The sequence below is a fragment of the Apteryx rowi genome, unplaced genomic scaffold (genome assembly GCF_003343035.1).
Source record: "Apteryx rowi isolate R43461 unplaced genomic scaffold, aptRow1 scaffold_361, whole genome shotgun sequence".
Lineage (NCBI taxonomy): Eukaryota > Metazoa > Chordata > Aves > Apterygiformes > Apterygidae > Apteryx > Apteryx rowi.
The window spans coordinates 235,090-251,753 of NW_020450097.1; the positions used below are offsets into that span (position 1 = coordinate 235,090).

Genomic DNA, 16,664 nt, shown 5'->3' on the forward strand with positions numbered 1-16,664 from the left:
ATGGTTAGAGTAACAACTGCACACAACAGCAGCAGCATCATATCTGTTAAATACAAAGTAGGCAGCACAGGCCACCCCAGTAGCCTGTGGGCTAGTGTGATTATAAAGGGGGCTAAGTCAATACCCTCTATATTCCCTTTCTCTAAGACAGCAGTATTGAAGAGATGTGAACATCTGTTCAGCTGAAGACTTCCAACTACTATCTCATGAGCCACTGATAAGAGGAGCCCTCAAGATAACTTTTTTAAAAGCCAACAAAAAGAAACCTGGCCCATGGGCCCCCCTCCAGCCAGCTTCCTCCTTCATGGTGCCTGGGTGGAAGTTACCAGGCTTATTCATTGAACTATATCAGGATTAGGGACCAGACAAAATGCTGCCCTGCCAGGATGCACAGTCCCTATATCAAGGCTATGTTATGGTGTGCAGAGTAATGCTTTCTCTAAAATGGGATTTTGCACTGTCAATAATGTGTTTGTGTCCCTAAACATTGATGTTCATTTACCTAACACACCCCTCACAACCAAACGTGAAATGACATCTTTAGTAAGACATGGATGTTGATTTGGAGGAAACAAAAGTATTTATGGAATTTTTATGCATTTTAATCAACACAAAAAGCTGAAAAGAGCAAGTGGTATTCTATCAAAAGACATCTGTGTACCTGCTGCTTAGGCAAGTCTGTCTTTTCAGCCTTTTCTCCTCCTTCTTTGCTGAGTGTCTTGCTGAGGTTTGACACCCATTTCAATAAATCCCCAGCTTTCTCAACATGTTCTTTCTTTTCTTCTTCCATTGACTTCTGAAGAGTAACGCGAATTGTAAAGAATATATAAATTGTTGAGATATTTAACATTAACATCCACAGAAACACAATTCTATCACAATGCCAGTACTATCACATAACCGTAATTCCTTTTTATTTATTCACCACATGCATTACTAGGACACTTTGATGTAGGAACAAAAATGTCATGCAATTACAGACATTAACAGAATAATTCCTCCAAAAGATTTGTAAAGATTATGATTATGGTGCTTATTCATACACATGTACAGTCATTATAAAATGTTTGATATTACAGAAAAAGCATAGCTTCCCAGCCATTACTCAACAGATAAAATCTAAACAATGTTTGCATATAAAGTATCTTTGAATTGCTGCCTTTGCATTACCCTCAAGTGTGCATATGTACAACCAGCACAGGATATCAATATTTTGCAATCTATGCACATGGATTACTAAATTACAATTATGAAGAACATACTGCTTTTATGCCTATAGAAACAAGGACAATATGAGTAAAATGCTAAAAAATTTCATCTTCTTCCACAGAGGAAAATTTAATTTTTGTCCAGTAACAGAACCTGTTAGCAACCTGAAATTTATCAGCACTTAGAAAACATGCTTAAGCCCTTCCCTGTATCACAGCTAAAAGTGAGAACATTTTGTTTCAATGGATTTTTTTTTTAATTGGGTATGTAATTGTAATTCAATTTCCTATTAGAATATGAAACATTATTCATGATTTTCCACAGAGGTCAACAGAGATCATTTCCCTGACCAGAACAGATTTTAGACCAGGCCCCAAAATGAGTACCAATATCTTTTTTCCATTATGAAGCATAATAAAGACTAGAAATTCCCGTTTTCAATGGTTGAGCAGCTTCTAATAGTCGCAGCCCAGTGTGGCAGTCAAAAATAGCTCTCTCTAAAGCTTCTTTGTAGGTTAACTTCTTCTTTGTTTTGGGGCATGTTATAAATTTAACATACAATTTTTCATCTTTCATCTTTGTAGCTGTGATAGCATCAATAACACCATTCTTAATTGCATCTTCCATTGATAATCTGGAATGAGATTTTGGATCTATCAACCCACCAGTCAAGTACTGGTACTCCAGGCAGCGAACACCCATTTCTTTGTCTAGGGCATTTACATTCATAGCTTCAATAGCTGACATAACTGTCTTCCTTACAGGGTGAATGATCCCTGTAAAGACTAGTTCACACTGCTGAATTTGCTTGGCACAACCATCATCAATTAACTCCCTTTGCAAAGCTTCTGAAATACTGTACCTTTTCCCAGTAAACGGATCAATTATGCCTCCTGTACTAGCCTGAGCTTCAAGACACCGGAGAGCAGTAATTCTATCTACCAAGTTTTTGCGTGAGGCTTTTAAAACTGGAATTCTTTCATTGGTTTCAGAAAGCCAAAATCCTGCAATAGGACTGTTTAGATCTTTATTTGTTTGAGAACTGCTAACTAAAATATCACCAAACTCATTAGCTGTGATGAGACCTTCCTTATATCTATCAACTAATGCTCTGTCAATTCTACTCTGTTTTAAGGCCTCCTCAATATTAAACTGTACACCAGTTTTAAGATCTGTAAGCAAAAGAAAAGAATTCCCATAGGAATCAAAACATGTAGACTCTTTCCAATCGAATTCCTGTTTTGAAAGCTCAAGATACGTAGTTTTATCAACAAAATTTTTTTGGTAAGCCTCATATGAAGTCATTTCAGCTCCTGTTCTGATGTCTACTACAGAAATTTTATGACTTTTCTCCGCTGATGGGCTGCTTATTTTCCTTTCCCCAACTGGAAGCAGAAAGCATTTATTGTTTACGCTGAACAAACACATTTTCAGCAAATCACAGTAATACATAGCTTTCCTGTCATTTGGATTTTGAAAACATTTTGCATTACTAGAAGGTTCATGCAAAAATTTTAAAACTGTGTTATTAATCAAGCCAAGCTGCACTGCAATTTCTGGAGGGACACGAACACTTCTTACAGGATCAATGACTCCCCCACTTGCAATTTGGGCTTCAAGGATATTTTTACCTTTTTGTCTTTCTAGGAGTCTAGCTTCCATAGCCTGATACACAGATATTACTTTACCAGAACAATAATATCCCAAAACTGCCTTTTCTGCCTCAAGCAGTCTACTCTTGAATTCGTTATCTGCAAGCCCTCTAACAACTGAATCATCAACAGAGAATTTTTGACCTGTTGTGGGATCAATGATGAAACCAGTAGCTGCTTGGGCTTCTAAAAATGCTAATGCTAATGCTTTTCCTATGATTTTTCTCTTTGCTGCTAAAGCAAAAGAGAGTATTTCTTTGCTGGATTCAAGGTACAGCCCAGCTATAGCTGTAGGTTTAGTTAAAAAAATTTCGAGACTTTTCTGAACCTCATCAATAGTTTTCTGCCCTGAATGGAGCTGCTCAACTGTGAGCCTGTCCAGAAGTTTAACTTCAGTTAACTGTCTGGCAGTTACCTCATGCCTGAGACCTTGAAATTTAATATCATCATATTCCCCCATAAAATATTCCAACTGAGTAGCATCATCAACAGTTTTCAGAATCTCTTCCCCTAAGAAAGAACTCATCTTTGCAAAGTCTTCTCTCCTAAACCCTTCAGATGTTTTGCATCCCTCAAACATTCTCTCTTCATTACCAAAAGTCTTGTCATTTTCTTGTTTTAATGTTGTAACTTCAACATGCATGTCATACTGCTTGTTCTTCACTATCTGTAAACAGGAATTTTTTGACACAGTGAGAAAAATATTGCACATAATTCAATCCTAAATCCACCACCAGAGAAACAGAAGGAAGAATGTGAACAGGAGTCAGAAATGAGAAATGTTATTAGCACTGGAAAGCATAGAAATATATTTAGCTAGAGTTTTGAAATGTATTTGCATTTCAAATATTTATTCAACAACAGGAGTGTGGCTAGACGAAGCAACAATAATTCTTCTGTGTTTGTTACTATATGAACTTAGTGCTGTTAATCAAGGTTCATTTTGACCATCATCAATGCGATAGAGTATTTGAATTCCTATTTTGAACACAAATATTTAAAAATAAATAATGTGCTTGATATATATAAACAAGCCTGCTGCAAAGGTTTAAAGGTTTTTAATAAAACTCTTTTTGTGTAGTGTAAGAATGAAGGGGCGCCCTTCACCAAGATAAGAACATAAGAAAGAATACAGAATAGTTATAAAGAATACCTTAAAAAAAAGTAAAACCAGCACTAGGGAGGCAAATGCTCACAAAATGTAGTGTATACCTCCAAGGGATGCAGTTTTACTAATCCTAATTCATGCTTCATGTCTTCTCCACATCTAATAGTCTGTCTGGAACTATGTAGGTTCATGTCTCTTAATTTGTCTATTTCTGATATTCCAGTGATTTGGCTTGCTTTATCAAAAGTTATCTGGAACTGTGTACTTGTCTGAGAAACAAACTCTGTAAAAGATTGTGGGCTTGCATCTTCTTCTAATGATTGGTTGATTCTTGACAACTGGAACTGGACCTCTCTTGGTACCGTATCATCAGCACTCATGTACAGTGTATTTTCTTCTGTTTGACCAGATCTAAAACCAGATCTCTCTTGTTTCTGCCTTAACAAAGGTGAGCTAGGTTTTGCATGTGCATGGAGTTGTTCAAAATCTCTAGCTGAGGTGTCATTCAGGTAATTGAAATCATTTCCTCTTCTCTCACAGCTCAATTTAAATCCAGAATCTTTCATATTATTATTTTGCTGAATTTCATTCTGAAACAAAAGAAATCTGTGTTTACTCTCCCTGGCCTGCAGGTCCATTTTCTGTTTCAAGTTCTCAACCATGCGCTTCTGCACTTCCAATTCTTCCTCAAGTTTCCTGCATTTCTGGTGATAGTCCATTTCAGCATGCTTTCCCTGCTGTAGTTGTTCACGACATTTTTTAAGACTTTCTTGCAGATCTTCAATTTGCATCTTGTACAACATGATGTTTTCCTCAGCCATATTCTTTTCCTGCTGAAGAGCAACACATTCCAGTTTTATGCCAGAAATGTCTTTTTCTGTGATGCTATGGGATTCTAGTAATTTTTCAACTTTTTTCCTAAATTCCTCTGCAGAGTGTTTAAACTTAATGGATTCTTCCTGAAACAGAACCATCTTTTTATGTGCCATTTGTTCATCCAGAGTCTTCTGGTGGAGTTCATCCTGTAATTTTTTTAGTTTACTAGTTAGCTCTTGAACATGAGCTTGTTGTAGTCGTATTTTCTGCTCATTTACTGTCTTTTCCATAGTTAGAGTATTCACTTGTGCATTTAGATTTTTAACCTCTAGGTTAATAGTTAGGGTGGAAGCACTTTGTTTATCGTATTTTTGTTTATATTCACTGATTAAGGCTTTTGTTTTTGCTAGCTCATCTTCTAGGCTTTTGACTTTACATATGAATTCTTGCTCAGTTATTGTTTGCTTGTGCAACTGTTCATTTGTTGTACGCAGTTGCTCTTTGAAATCATCTGCTAGTGTTTTCAATGCATCATTTTTCCTCTGAATACTTTGCTTTTCCAGAGTTATCTTCTCTGATTCAGACTGAATTTGTTTCATGAGTAGTTTTGTGTCAGTATTCCATTTATTAAGCTCCCCTATCTTTTGTTTCAATGTTTCTGATGCCTGAGTGCTTTTGGCTAATTCATCTTTCAACATCTGAATTTCCTGCTGGTTTTCCCTCTCTACTTTTGTTTTCTGAAGCAATTGTTCCTGAATTTTCTTATATTGGTCTTGAAGATTGCTTGCTTCTCCTTTGCATGACTGTGTCCTGTATTCAGCTGCCACCTTCTCTTTTTGAAGTGAACTGATTTGTGAATTTAACTGCTTTATAGTGATTTCATTTTTTGTCTGTGATCTAGTTAATTCCTCTACTTCTCTTTTCAGCTGTGTCTTTTCCTGCTGGACAGATTTCAGCTCCTCCTGATAGTTCATCTTAACTTTCTTAAGATCTATAGCTTCTTGCATCACCTCACCAGCTTTATCTGTTGTTCTGTGTAGCTGCTTTTCCAGTTCTTTCAGCTGTTGCAAATATCCCTGCTCTACTTGGTCTTTTTCCTCCAACTTAATTTTTAGGCATTTAAGTGCACTGTTGGCTTCATCTAATTTTTCTTTTAATAAATGAGATTTTTCTTCTGTTGATGATTTTTGAAGCTCAATTGCATTCAGTTCATATTTCAGGTCTTTAATAGTTTTATCAGCTTTTCTGTTGGCAAGAGTTAGCTCATCTATCTTCTGTTTAAGCTCTTCTACTTTTTTTGCTTCTTGTTTTTTCTGGAAACCTGTAATTTCAGAATCAGTCCTACATTGGCTGCCTTGCCCAGCTGTGTAAGTAGGCAGGACAGTTTCTTTAGTTACAGCGTACCTGCCTTCAACAACCTTTCTTCTGGCTTCAGTCTTTTCTTTTTCTTGCAACTTTATTTCTGATGAATATTCTTTAAATTCAAGATCTTGTTCCATTTGCTTTATTATTTTCATAAGTTTCTCTTCTCCTTCTGTTTTTTTCTTCAGCTCCTGCATTAAGGATTTTTTTTGTTGTTCTAAATCATGAAGATTTGTATCTTTTCTTCTCAGATGATCTTCAAGGTTTCTTCTAGTAAAGGTGCTTTCTTCTATTTGATTTCGAAAAGCCCGAAGGTTTTCTTCCAGTATACTTCTTTGAGTCTCTGCCTGAAAAATGAGCTGCCTCACATGCTCCAACTCCTGCTTTGCCTCTGCTTTATCTTTCTCAAGGCTTTCTAGATCTACACGACACTGTTTTGCCTCTTGCTCAGCTTTGGTTTTTTGAAGACAGATCTCTTGCATGTCCTTTTGTAGTTTCTTCTGCTCGTTTTCTGCAGCTTCCCTCACTTTAGGGAGTTCCTGTTCCACTTGGAACTTTTGTTTCTTCATATCGTCCAACATCTCCTCAAGTGTTTTTATCTTTCCTATGAGCTTTCTGTTCTCATCAATTGTTCTATTTTGCTGTGCCATTAGATCTGAATATGCTTCACGCACTGATGCTTCCTTATTCTTTAAAATCTGTAAAAGAATAAAATAAGTTAGAATCTACTTTTTGTAATACAGTATATGAAACTTGTTAGGCTCTTTGAAAAGCAGAGTGGAAAATACTTACTCATATATATATGTATGTCCAGAGAGTAGGATGAGCAGTTCCCACCACCATCACCTTCTCTTGACACAGCAAGCTTCAGAAAGTAACCATTAGCCAAACATGAAACCCTTCATAACAACATCCACAAAGAGAAGTCCTGAAGACTTTCACTTTAGTCAGATGCCTCTTAGCAGTTAGTCGAGTCAAACAACAGATTGCATATGCTTTTTCTCCGAACAAACCAGTAAAGCAAACAGTGAGCCAAACAAAACGTGCAAGTACTGGCAAGGAGAAAGTGGCCTACCATTTCTGGATTAGTTAAGTAGAAATTGGAAGTATTTAATGCTTGCAAGCAAAAATAACAGAAAAGGAGCTTGGAAATCACCTCCAAGAAAGAAACTGTATCTAGAGCTAGAGTAGGAAGGGAAGAGAAGTATCTAAACCCCAGTACATCTACGCTCTGCAGYGTGCTCCACAGTCCCACTCCCCCCAGTGCCTCAGCAGGGAGACCTGTAAGAGCACAGCTCCTCCGCAGGGCAGACACGCTCAGAAGTATTAACTTGTGGTAACTAGCATATGGTAAACCCTAGTGAAAACCAGGAGGCTAGTAGTCTTCATGTGTTAGCAAGTCAAGGAAAACACTATGAGCAAGGTGTGTATTCACCAACAATAATATGTTTGAAACTATACATACCTCATCTTCATTAGCACTATTGTGGCGTTAATTACCCAATGTGAACTAATATGAGGCAAGAACATACCCTCATTCCTGTGATCATAAGAATATGGCATGAAGGGAAATTATAGCAATTTTTTCAAATAAACAAAATGTTGTTTTAGTTCAAATTTAACAAATTTACTTGACTTTTCAGATGATTTTTAAAACTTATTTCCTAAAAGGCTAATGCAAAGGCAGCTTCTTTACTTTCTCCGTATTTCTCTCTGTCCCTCCACAGGGACAATTTTGAACAGAACCCAAAGTATATGAAACATTTAGATTAATTTCTTATCAGATCTCCTTTTATGCTCTCACAGACGTGAAAACTAATGCATTATGATTGGAAAAAGAATTCTGAAGATACAGATACAGTCACAAATTATATTTTTTTAGCTTCCATTATTTCTAAGCAGCATGGCTGAGCATCAGCTGGGTGGGGAAAAGGATAGCAATTAAATAGCAATATAAAATGAACATACTGATAAATATTTAAGAACTTAAAATCATTTTTATCATCTCAAGATGTACAGTAATTATATCATGAGTAATTATATCATGAGTATATTCATTGTTTAAATTATGTTCAATCAACTTTAAATCAGCTTGACCTTGACATATTTTGAGATTCAAATGTTGATTTAAATTGATTTAGAATCATTTTTAAATTAATTGTTTCAGTTGCATTATATAAAAACGCTGGTACCTCAATAATATCTGTGCTCCTTTTCTCTTCATTATCACTGACATTTTTTTTTGGCCTTTCTTCTTTTTCAAGCGAGTATTTGTTCCCTGTATTTTCACAGACTATTTTCTGGAGTTTGCTGTTTTTTCCAAGTATGTTTGGGCTATGACCTTTATCTTTACTCTCCATTTCTCCAACTAGCAATAAATCTTGACATTTCTGATGCTCTTCTAATTTGTTCTCTCCACTTGGCTTCTTCACGCTTATATTTTTGTTGTCCAAACTATAAATTTTACTCTGCAACATTTCCTTGTCACTTAATTTCTCATCATGACTCAAAAGCTTTGCTCCTAATCCATGTTCTAAAGATGGAAAATAATTCTCTCCTCCAGAAATGAATTCTGAGGGGGCTATTTTATCATTTAGGTCACCTGCATTTCCCAACAATTCTATACTTAAACTGGGCTCACTCTGCATTGGTGGCATTTCAAAATCTAATGTATGCGATTGAGAGACTTTTGCTGCATGCTGATTCTCTACAATGTTTCCTGAAAAAATATCCAAAATTCCTTGAATTTTACTCTTGGCTTTATTTGGATTTAGATTTGATTTTCCTAGGATTTTAATTTCTGTTAAGTAGCTTTCATCCAGAAATGTTCCATGCACTTTGTTTGCATCCTTTTCATCACTATCAGAAATGCCTGGATTGCTCACAGATTGTAAACTTAACTTCATTATATTTTCATTTCCACTGCGCACTGCCAGTTCTCTGAAAGAGGATGCAACTTTCTCTGAAGGAACTGCATACCTTACAGCTGATACAGAGTCAGCTTTTTTATCACACATTTGAAACTCATCATCTTCAGAGTTTAAGGTATTGTGGTTACTGCTTTCTGAAAGGCAATGTTCTTTATGCTGACTTTCAAAAAGTGTTCTTGCTGAAAAATATTGCTGCACGTAAGGGTTGATATACAGGGCATGCTTCCCAGTTTTTGGAATAACTTCATCTTTCTTTGTTGTTAGCTCAAAATCAGTTTCTGATTGCAGCCCAAATTCTTCCTTTGTTGGAACATCACTCCTCACCTTTCGTGAAAAATCTTTTTCTTTGTTTTTATGCACTGGTTCCAGTTCAGATAACTTCTTTGATATTCCCTCTGTTTTCTGGCTGACTCCATTAACAATTTGCTGATTTAACATTTCAACAGGATCATTATTCACACCCAAACAGTTCGCAGCTGAAACAAAACTATCTTTTCTACCACTTTCTTTTTCTTTATTTTGATTACCAAAAACTACAATATTCTCTTGCACTGTATGTAGCTTATTTTCTGTGTTATTGCTAATGCCACTCTCTTGACTGCTGAAATTTAAAAATTGCTTTAATGCTCTATCAGTTTTGATTTTATCATATGTGTCTACCTCAAATTCTCCTCTGTGAATTTCTAGTTTATATTCTGTGCATTTACATTTACTGGAAAAGTTATCTTTTTGCAAATATTCCACATCCATCAAGCTTCCATTAGGCGTGTTTTTCTCTCTCAATTGAACCACTTCTTTATATCCCAAATGTTCACGGACTTCAGCTGACTTCACAGGTTTCTGGAGTTCAGTCTCATCTGGTAAACTCTGAGCATGACAGCACATGGATTACATTGAGATTTTATGGAAAGGAACTTATTTTGTCTTTATTCTAAATGCCGTTACTGAGAGTTAGGAGGAGAGACTGACATAGAAGAAAATCTTGAATGATTGCAGGAGATTTCAGAGTTCTGATCCCAGAAAAAATTATTATTATTCCCCCTTTGAAAAGGATTGTTCATTTTCCGATTTGCTACCCTGATTACAGTGAAGAGCTCATCAAATCACTTTGAGACTGGAAACCTATTTAGGTTATCTTCAAAGAAGCTATCAAAGATTTAGAGCTTTGGGGTGTTTTTTTCTTTTGTTTTTGTCTGTTTGTCTGTTTTGCTTTTTCAAAACAGCAGTCCTGGAGATTTAGAACAGACTCAAACTCAAGAGTTTAAAAGATTCCATTAGCTCTTGAGCAACGTGAAGCCAGTCTGTCAGCATTCAAAGCATGCTTGGTTCCCTGAATGTTCTGTTTCAGTTTTTATCCATGACAGCATTAGTATTATTAGCTATACTAAATCCTCAGTTATAATGCCACTTATTGAGAAAGGTTTATGTATTTCAACCTGTATGCTATAACACCTTATGATATACAAGGATATGTTGTTTGTGTTATCAGTTTGTTCTGAGGTATTCACCAGCGAGAAAATGGAATAAAGTCAAAGACAGCACCGGAATTACATAACATTCCTTTAAGAATTCCATTTTTTACTTGACAATAACATTAAAATATATACCCTTTTATTCTCTGATTTTGTGTAATTAAATATAGATAATTATATATTTTTAATATATATATACACACACAGTGTATAGATTATACTAAAACACTATAATCCTTAAAGAATGAGCATATAATCACTTTCAGAAAGATACATACTTGCAAAGAAAATGCAGAACTTAAGTGTATTTTTTTGATTATCTGGAACAGTGATTCTGCAGCAAGTATTTATTCTGTGTAACTTTTGTCTGCTCAATCTCAGTAACCTACTCTCATTAAAAAGATTCAACATTAAGTATAAATAAAATGTTATCTGACCCCAGAGTTAATACAGTAAAAAAAGAAAAGGAAAAAAATCTAAACATGTCAAAGAAACTTCAAAAATTAAGAGGATACTGCATCCCCTTGTTTCAAGAATTTCCTTATATGCTGTAGGTGGTTCAGTATGCATATTACAGAATATTAAGGCTTACACAGAACATGCACACTGAGTTCGCCCTCAGCTTAATGTTTGCATTTATCTTAGAGATCAGGCCCTAAGATATTAAAACATTAAAATGTACTGTATGTAACTACATCTCCAGCAGAATTTAGTGGGTCATATGATCCTTTTATCTGGAAGGACTGGTAAAATGTAAGGATGGTATGGTTTTGCTTATATGAATGATAATGGTATAACCTAATACTCTTACATTCCCAAATAAAATGCAGTATATCAGGAATTTTAGACTTTTACATATGCTAACTTTGTGACCAATACCAAAAGGTATATTATTCCTGATTTACCCAGCTGTTCTTTCTGCTTGTTTGGTTGGTTGGCTTTAAGGGGGGTGACCTACCTCCTCCTCTTCCAGTCTTTTCAGAGAGTCACCTGCAAACTTAATGTACTGGGTCATCAAGGTCACTAAGGCAGTATAACGAGTCCGTAAATCCATGAACTGCAGAGAAACAAAGAAGGAAATGGAGAGAAAACACTCTTACTGGCACTGAATGCCAGTAGTACATTTATCACAGCATATACCTGTGGAGAGTAAGATCATGCTTAGGGCACTCTGTTTGAATCATTAATAAATCCTAAATCCCACGCTTGTGTTTCCTCTGTTTTAAACAAAGACTCAAAAAAACCCCTGCTTTCCTATCACAAGAAATCTACCTACCTCTTGAATAATGAAGTCTGATGAGCTTTGCATTCTTCGGCGTTTCACTGGAGATTTTTGCTGGGAGTCAACCATAGCTCTGTAGGTCATAGTTTGCAACTCATAGTCCTGTAAAAAGATAAAATACACAAAGTGATCAGTATTCTACATGACACAGGCATTAAGTAAAGGATTCTAAGTATGTAATTTTTTATTACCTTCACAGCAGCTGAGTATTGTTCTGAATATTTCTGGCATTCATCTATTTTGCTTTGTTTCATTTCAATCTCAGAAACCAGCATCTGTAAAATATGCACATATAAATCATCATCAGAAAAAATATTTTTATGACTGTATATATTAGCATTATCATCATAGAATTTACACAATATGTTCATTTCCCTGTGTGTATAGGTAATTATGTGCTCAAGCCTATGCCCTGGACTTATTAGGTTTACAGTATAGAAATAGCCAAAAAACCCTGCCAGATTTAATACTTGGTGAGTGAACTTCGGAAAAAAAAAATTAAAATTATATCACTTCAGTCATATAACTTGTTATTCTGTCTGTTATTTAAGATGCATTTCCTTCTTGCAAGACAGAGTTGTTTAGTCCTGATTCCATGAAAATATTTACACGTCCATAATTATCAAGAGCAGTACTGAATAAAATATGAGGCAATAAGGACACTCCAGATTTCTAGGCACTCTCTAAGACTTTGGTCTTTTGCAGATGTGAGGACCAAAAGAATCTGGTCTATAAAATGGCAATGAGCAGTGAATGATATGTTAACTGTTAGCAGTATTGTGAAAATAAAAACATAAAAGGTGGAAATGATTTTGAATTTTAGAAAAATTCATTTAAAAAAATTAAGTCTGACATCACTGGGTTCTACTGATGTTTTAATTCTCCTTCAGTCATTACATCCATGCTTTCCTACAATGAGAACCCTTTCGTACCTTATGTTGGTTCAGCTGTTTAGCCAATGCTTTGCTATTTTCAGGATGGATTTCTTGAATCTTTCTCTGAGTATCTTCCACTTGCTGAATCCAAATATCCAATGAATTGTAAGTATCTTTGTAGTATTTTAGAGATTTATTAATACCTTCTAAGTCACGCAGCCTGGTTTAATTTTAGAAGATATGCCAAAGGAGAGAAGATAAACATAAAAGATAAAAAGTACAATAGTAAGCTAAATACAGCCTTAAAGGCTTCAGATGTCTTTCTTTATCTAGCACACTAAAGACACTAAAATAACAGTAAGTAAATAGCAAATTAAATTCTCAATCACCACGATCCCCAGCTTGATGAAGCTTTTTCATTTATCATAAATGAAGCCCAGGAGAAATCCTATCACAGAAGAAAGCCTGTCACAGAAGAAACCCTGCATATATCCTCCATTAATGAGCTAAGCGTCAGCTTGAAAACCCCACGAACACAGTAATCCCTAGGCAGGCTGTAGAGGAGGTTTCTGCAACAGCAATTAATACTGTTATGAGAAGTGGAAGTGTTTCAAATGTGGCCTATGTGAATCAAGAAGGCAAAAAGCTGTGCTGGAGTCAAGTAGTGGTTCACCATAGTCTCTCTGCCTCCCACAGAACAATTGTAGTTACGCTAAAACCAAAGCCTTTAGATATTCTAACATGCGAAAGCAAGTGATCCTGTGTAGCTAAGCCCCTTTTTAAACCATTTTTTGACTTGAAAAAGATAGTGCTGTGTATTTCTTGAAAGTGTTTTTAGTATTGATGAGAATGCTGATCAGTTTTTCTTTTATGTTCCTTACACAATCACTTTAAAAATCATATAAATACAGCTAATCCAAAAGACTGCAGAAATATGGATGAACATATTTATTTAATAACTTTTTATATTCTGGTTTTGAATGTATACTTTGAATCAAGCTAGCATTGTTCTCAAGATGCCAAGAGCAGAGTGAAAAAGAACAAGCAAAGGAAACAATATTGCTTAGGTTTCATACTTTAGCATATTTATAAGCTAATAACCATGAGAGGAAGGAAGCATCTTCAGAACTGAAGCCAATATTTGTACAAACTTTGATATAATGATAATCAGTGTCAAGCTGTTAGGAAGCAGCAGAGTGAACATTTGCAGAAAACAGTTTGTTTACAGCTACATACTGCAACCACCACAATCTGTCATATTTATGCTAGAAGTCACTATGTATAAACAGTAATTTTTCAGCATATTCAATACAGAATAAAGTCCTAGGAGAAGAGTATCTGGTTCGTGTTTGCCCAATGAGGAAATAAGGACACTTTGGTATCTAACAAAACTACTCTCCTGTCRTTTAAAACCTGTCACACTATCAGCTGAATGAAAAATCTGAGGAGGATTTAAAGCTAGCCATTCCACAGTGCAATTCTGGTCATAAAGGCTACTGTAACATTTTAAATTGATGACGAAAAGAGTGGACTCCTTTCCACAGTGTTTGGGGAAGCCATTAGCTTATAAACTTATAAATTTTTAATGCATTTCTCTTCGACTACCCTTCAGTTTTAGTCAGCCTTTGCCCATTTCCCTTTTAACTTCTGGAAATACTAAGTAAAGACAATCAAATTAGTTAATTATAAGTCAATAACTTAATTATTAGTCCTGAATGGATACTTCCTTCTTAAAAAGGGAGGATAAAAATGTGAAAGGATGTTGGGTGAAGTTTTACATAAACAGCACTATACTTGATGCTTCTCTTCAGGTTATCTTATAATGACAAATCAAAAATAGTTTTTTAAAGGAAATAAATTCAGGATGTAGAGTACCGGCTTCCTTAAGTTGTCTATACTACAGTGTAAACCGAACTAAAGAGACTGAAAAAGGGAAAAGGTATTTTCAGAAGTGTCAAATATGGACATCTCTTCCTTTGGAATTATGGACAGGTGTGTTCTGCAATATGTGAAAATCTGCGTATGCATGTGTGTTTGAGTAACATTCTCCAGTATCACAACAATAATACTGAAAGGCTGAATTTAGAGCAACAGTGCAACTGGATATTGAGACTGCATGAAAAGAGTTGCACACAAGAAGAAAATGCTGGCACTTGGCCAAAAGTTTTTACTCTGGTAGTTATTGTGACAAAATTATCACAGAAGTCAATGGAAGCTAAGGATTTCCAGATTTAGCTCTTGAGGTTTTAAAAGCAAGTAAACATGAATCTAATCATAACTGATGAGTCAACTCACCAGTTTAGCCTGTCAGAACTAATTATGTAGGGAAACAGATGGTATTTCCATAGGACAGCAAGACATTTCTGTAGGATTTTTGGAAAGAAAAGGACAATTTATCTGTACTGTATCTCAGTAAGTTGTAAGCAATGAACATATTTTTTAAATCTTAGGTGCTTAACATGCACAGACACTTTCTGTGGAAAAATAAGACAACAATCTCAAGAGCACAGGAAAGATAAGCATCCCTGACCTTAGCACATTTCACAAATACTTCAAAAAACTATTCTGATCTATTTTAATGTTCATTTCTGATTATTTTTCCTCAGAAACAACAAGAACAGCATAAACCACAAACAGATTGTAACAAAAAATTATACAAACCTATTTTCAATTTGAGAATGAATATTTTGCCACCTCTCAGCTAACTGATCAACTTTTTCTTTATGCCAGTCAAAGTCAAGATCACGTTCCTTGTGCATTTTAAACATCTGATCACTGATCATCTTTGCCTTCTGCAGTTCATCCTCTAAGGCATGGAATACTTCTCTCTTCTCATCTACTTCAGATCTCCATTGCTAGTACGTGAAAAATGATAAAAGTAATTCCTAAATTATGCTACTATTTTGTAAATGAGTATTTTACATGAGCAATTCCTTCTGGTTGCTCATTCACTGGAACGGCACCAGCATGGGTTTGAAGCAACCAATTAGTTATAAACTGCAAAATAATTCTGAGTAACACCATCCCCCACAACACATGCATCAAATCACAGCCAGAAAATTAGCAGGCTTATCTGATAAACTACAGCTTTCAAAAAAATCATTAGGTCAATCACTCTAACAAAAAAGCATTACTCATCAATTGTAATATTAAAATGAGGTGCATACAGCACAGGACAAATGCGGAACTTCAGTCTTACCACTTCTCAAAGATAACTGCCAAACCTCACAGGTATCCATGATTAGTGTATCTTAGTAGTAGATGTTGTTACAGCCAGGTATACAACAATATATGTATGTTGCCTTAAGCATATGTTAGCTCTCAACAGAAAAATAACAGTCTCATTTCAGCAGTAACAAGTGGTACTCTGGGAGGTTTAGACCTTGCAAGGCATTTCCTAATAGCAGATATGCACATGTCAACTACCCTATTCCTAATCTCCCAAAGATGCAATTTTTTTCTGGGACAGTTTCCTCCAAATACACAAGCCATCTTTTGAAAAACTACACAGTATGGCACAACCAAAACACCTGCTATATGAAAGATCATTTTCCTATTATTTTTTGATTTGCTCATGAAAAGTCACCACCTAAATCTTACCTTTAATGTACCCATGAGATTCTCAATATTATTTTTGTCAGCAGTCACTGCTTCTTCTTCACAGAGCTTAGTTTCATAAAGTTTTACTAGTGATTCTGCTCCTTGGGTGTTCTTAAGCACCAAATTTACAGTTTTTAATCTGAAAAACAGTAATCTCTTATTAACTAAACATGCAATAACAACATGAAAAACACTTAGATTTTCAGTCTTTTCATGTCATGGGATAACTAGCAACCCTTTCATATAGCATTAAAATTCTGTTAACTCCCTTTCCCTTCATCAGTATTATTCATACTTATATCTTTATATTTAATTTATTTTGAAGAGAAAATTGTAAGCTAAAACTTGTGTGAGGGGA

General features: G+C 35.4%; 1 protein-coding gene across 4 annotated transcripts in view; it reads right to left on the reverse strand.

Moving 5' to 3' along the window:
* DST (dystonin) overlaps positions 1-16,664 on the reverse strand; it is a 314,470-nt gene that overhangs the window by 122,511 nt on the left and 175,295 nt on the right. For 3 of the 4 annotated variants that reach the window (XM_026073126.1, XM_026073127.1, XM_026073128.1), the window contains 7 exons: positions 16,307-16,445; positions 15,368-15,561; positions 12,764-12,926; positions 12,023-12,106; positions 11,826-11,933; positions 11,508-11,606; positions 662-796 (listed from right to left, as the gene is read on the reverse strand). In XM_026073126.1, the coding sequence (XP_025928911.1) occupies positions 662-796; positions 11,508-11,606; positions 11,826-11,933; positions 12,023-12,106; positions 12,764-12,926; positions 15,368-15,561; positions 16,307-16,445 (922 nt within the window). Of the gene's footprint in view, positions 1-661; positions 797-1,611; positions 3,529-4,073; positions 6,846-11,507; positions 11,607-11,825; positions 11,934-12,022; positions 12,107-12,763; positions 12,927-15,367; positions 15,562-16,306; positions 16,446-16,664 lie in introns of those variants that run through there. The other variant, XM_026073129.1, reaches the window with a different exon arrangement.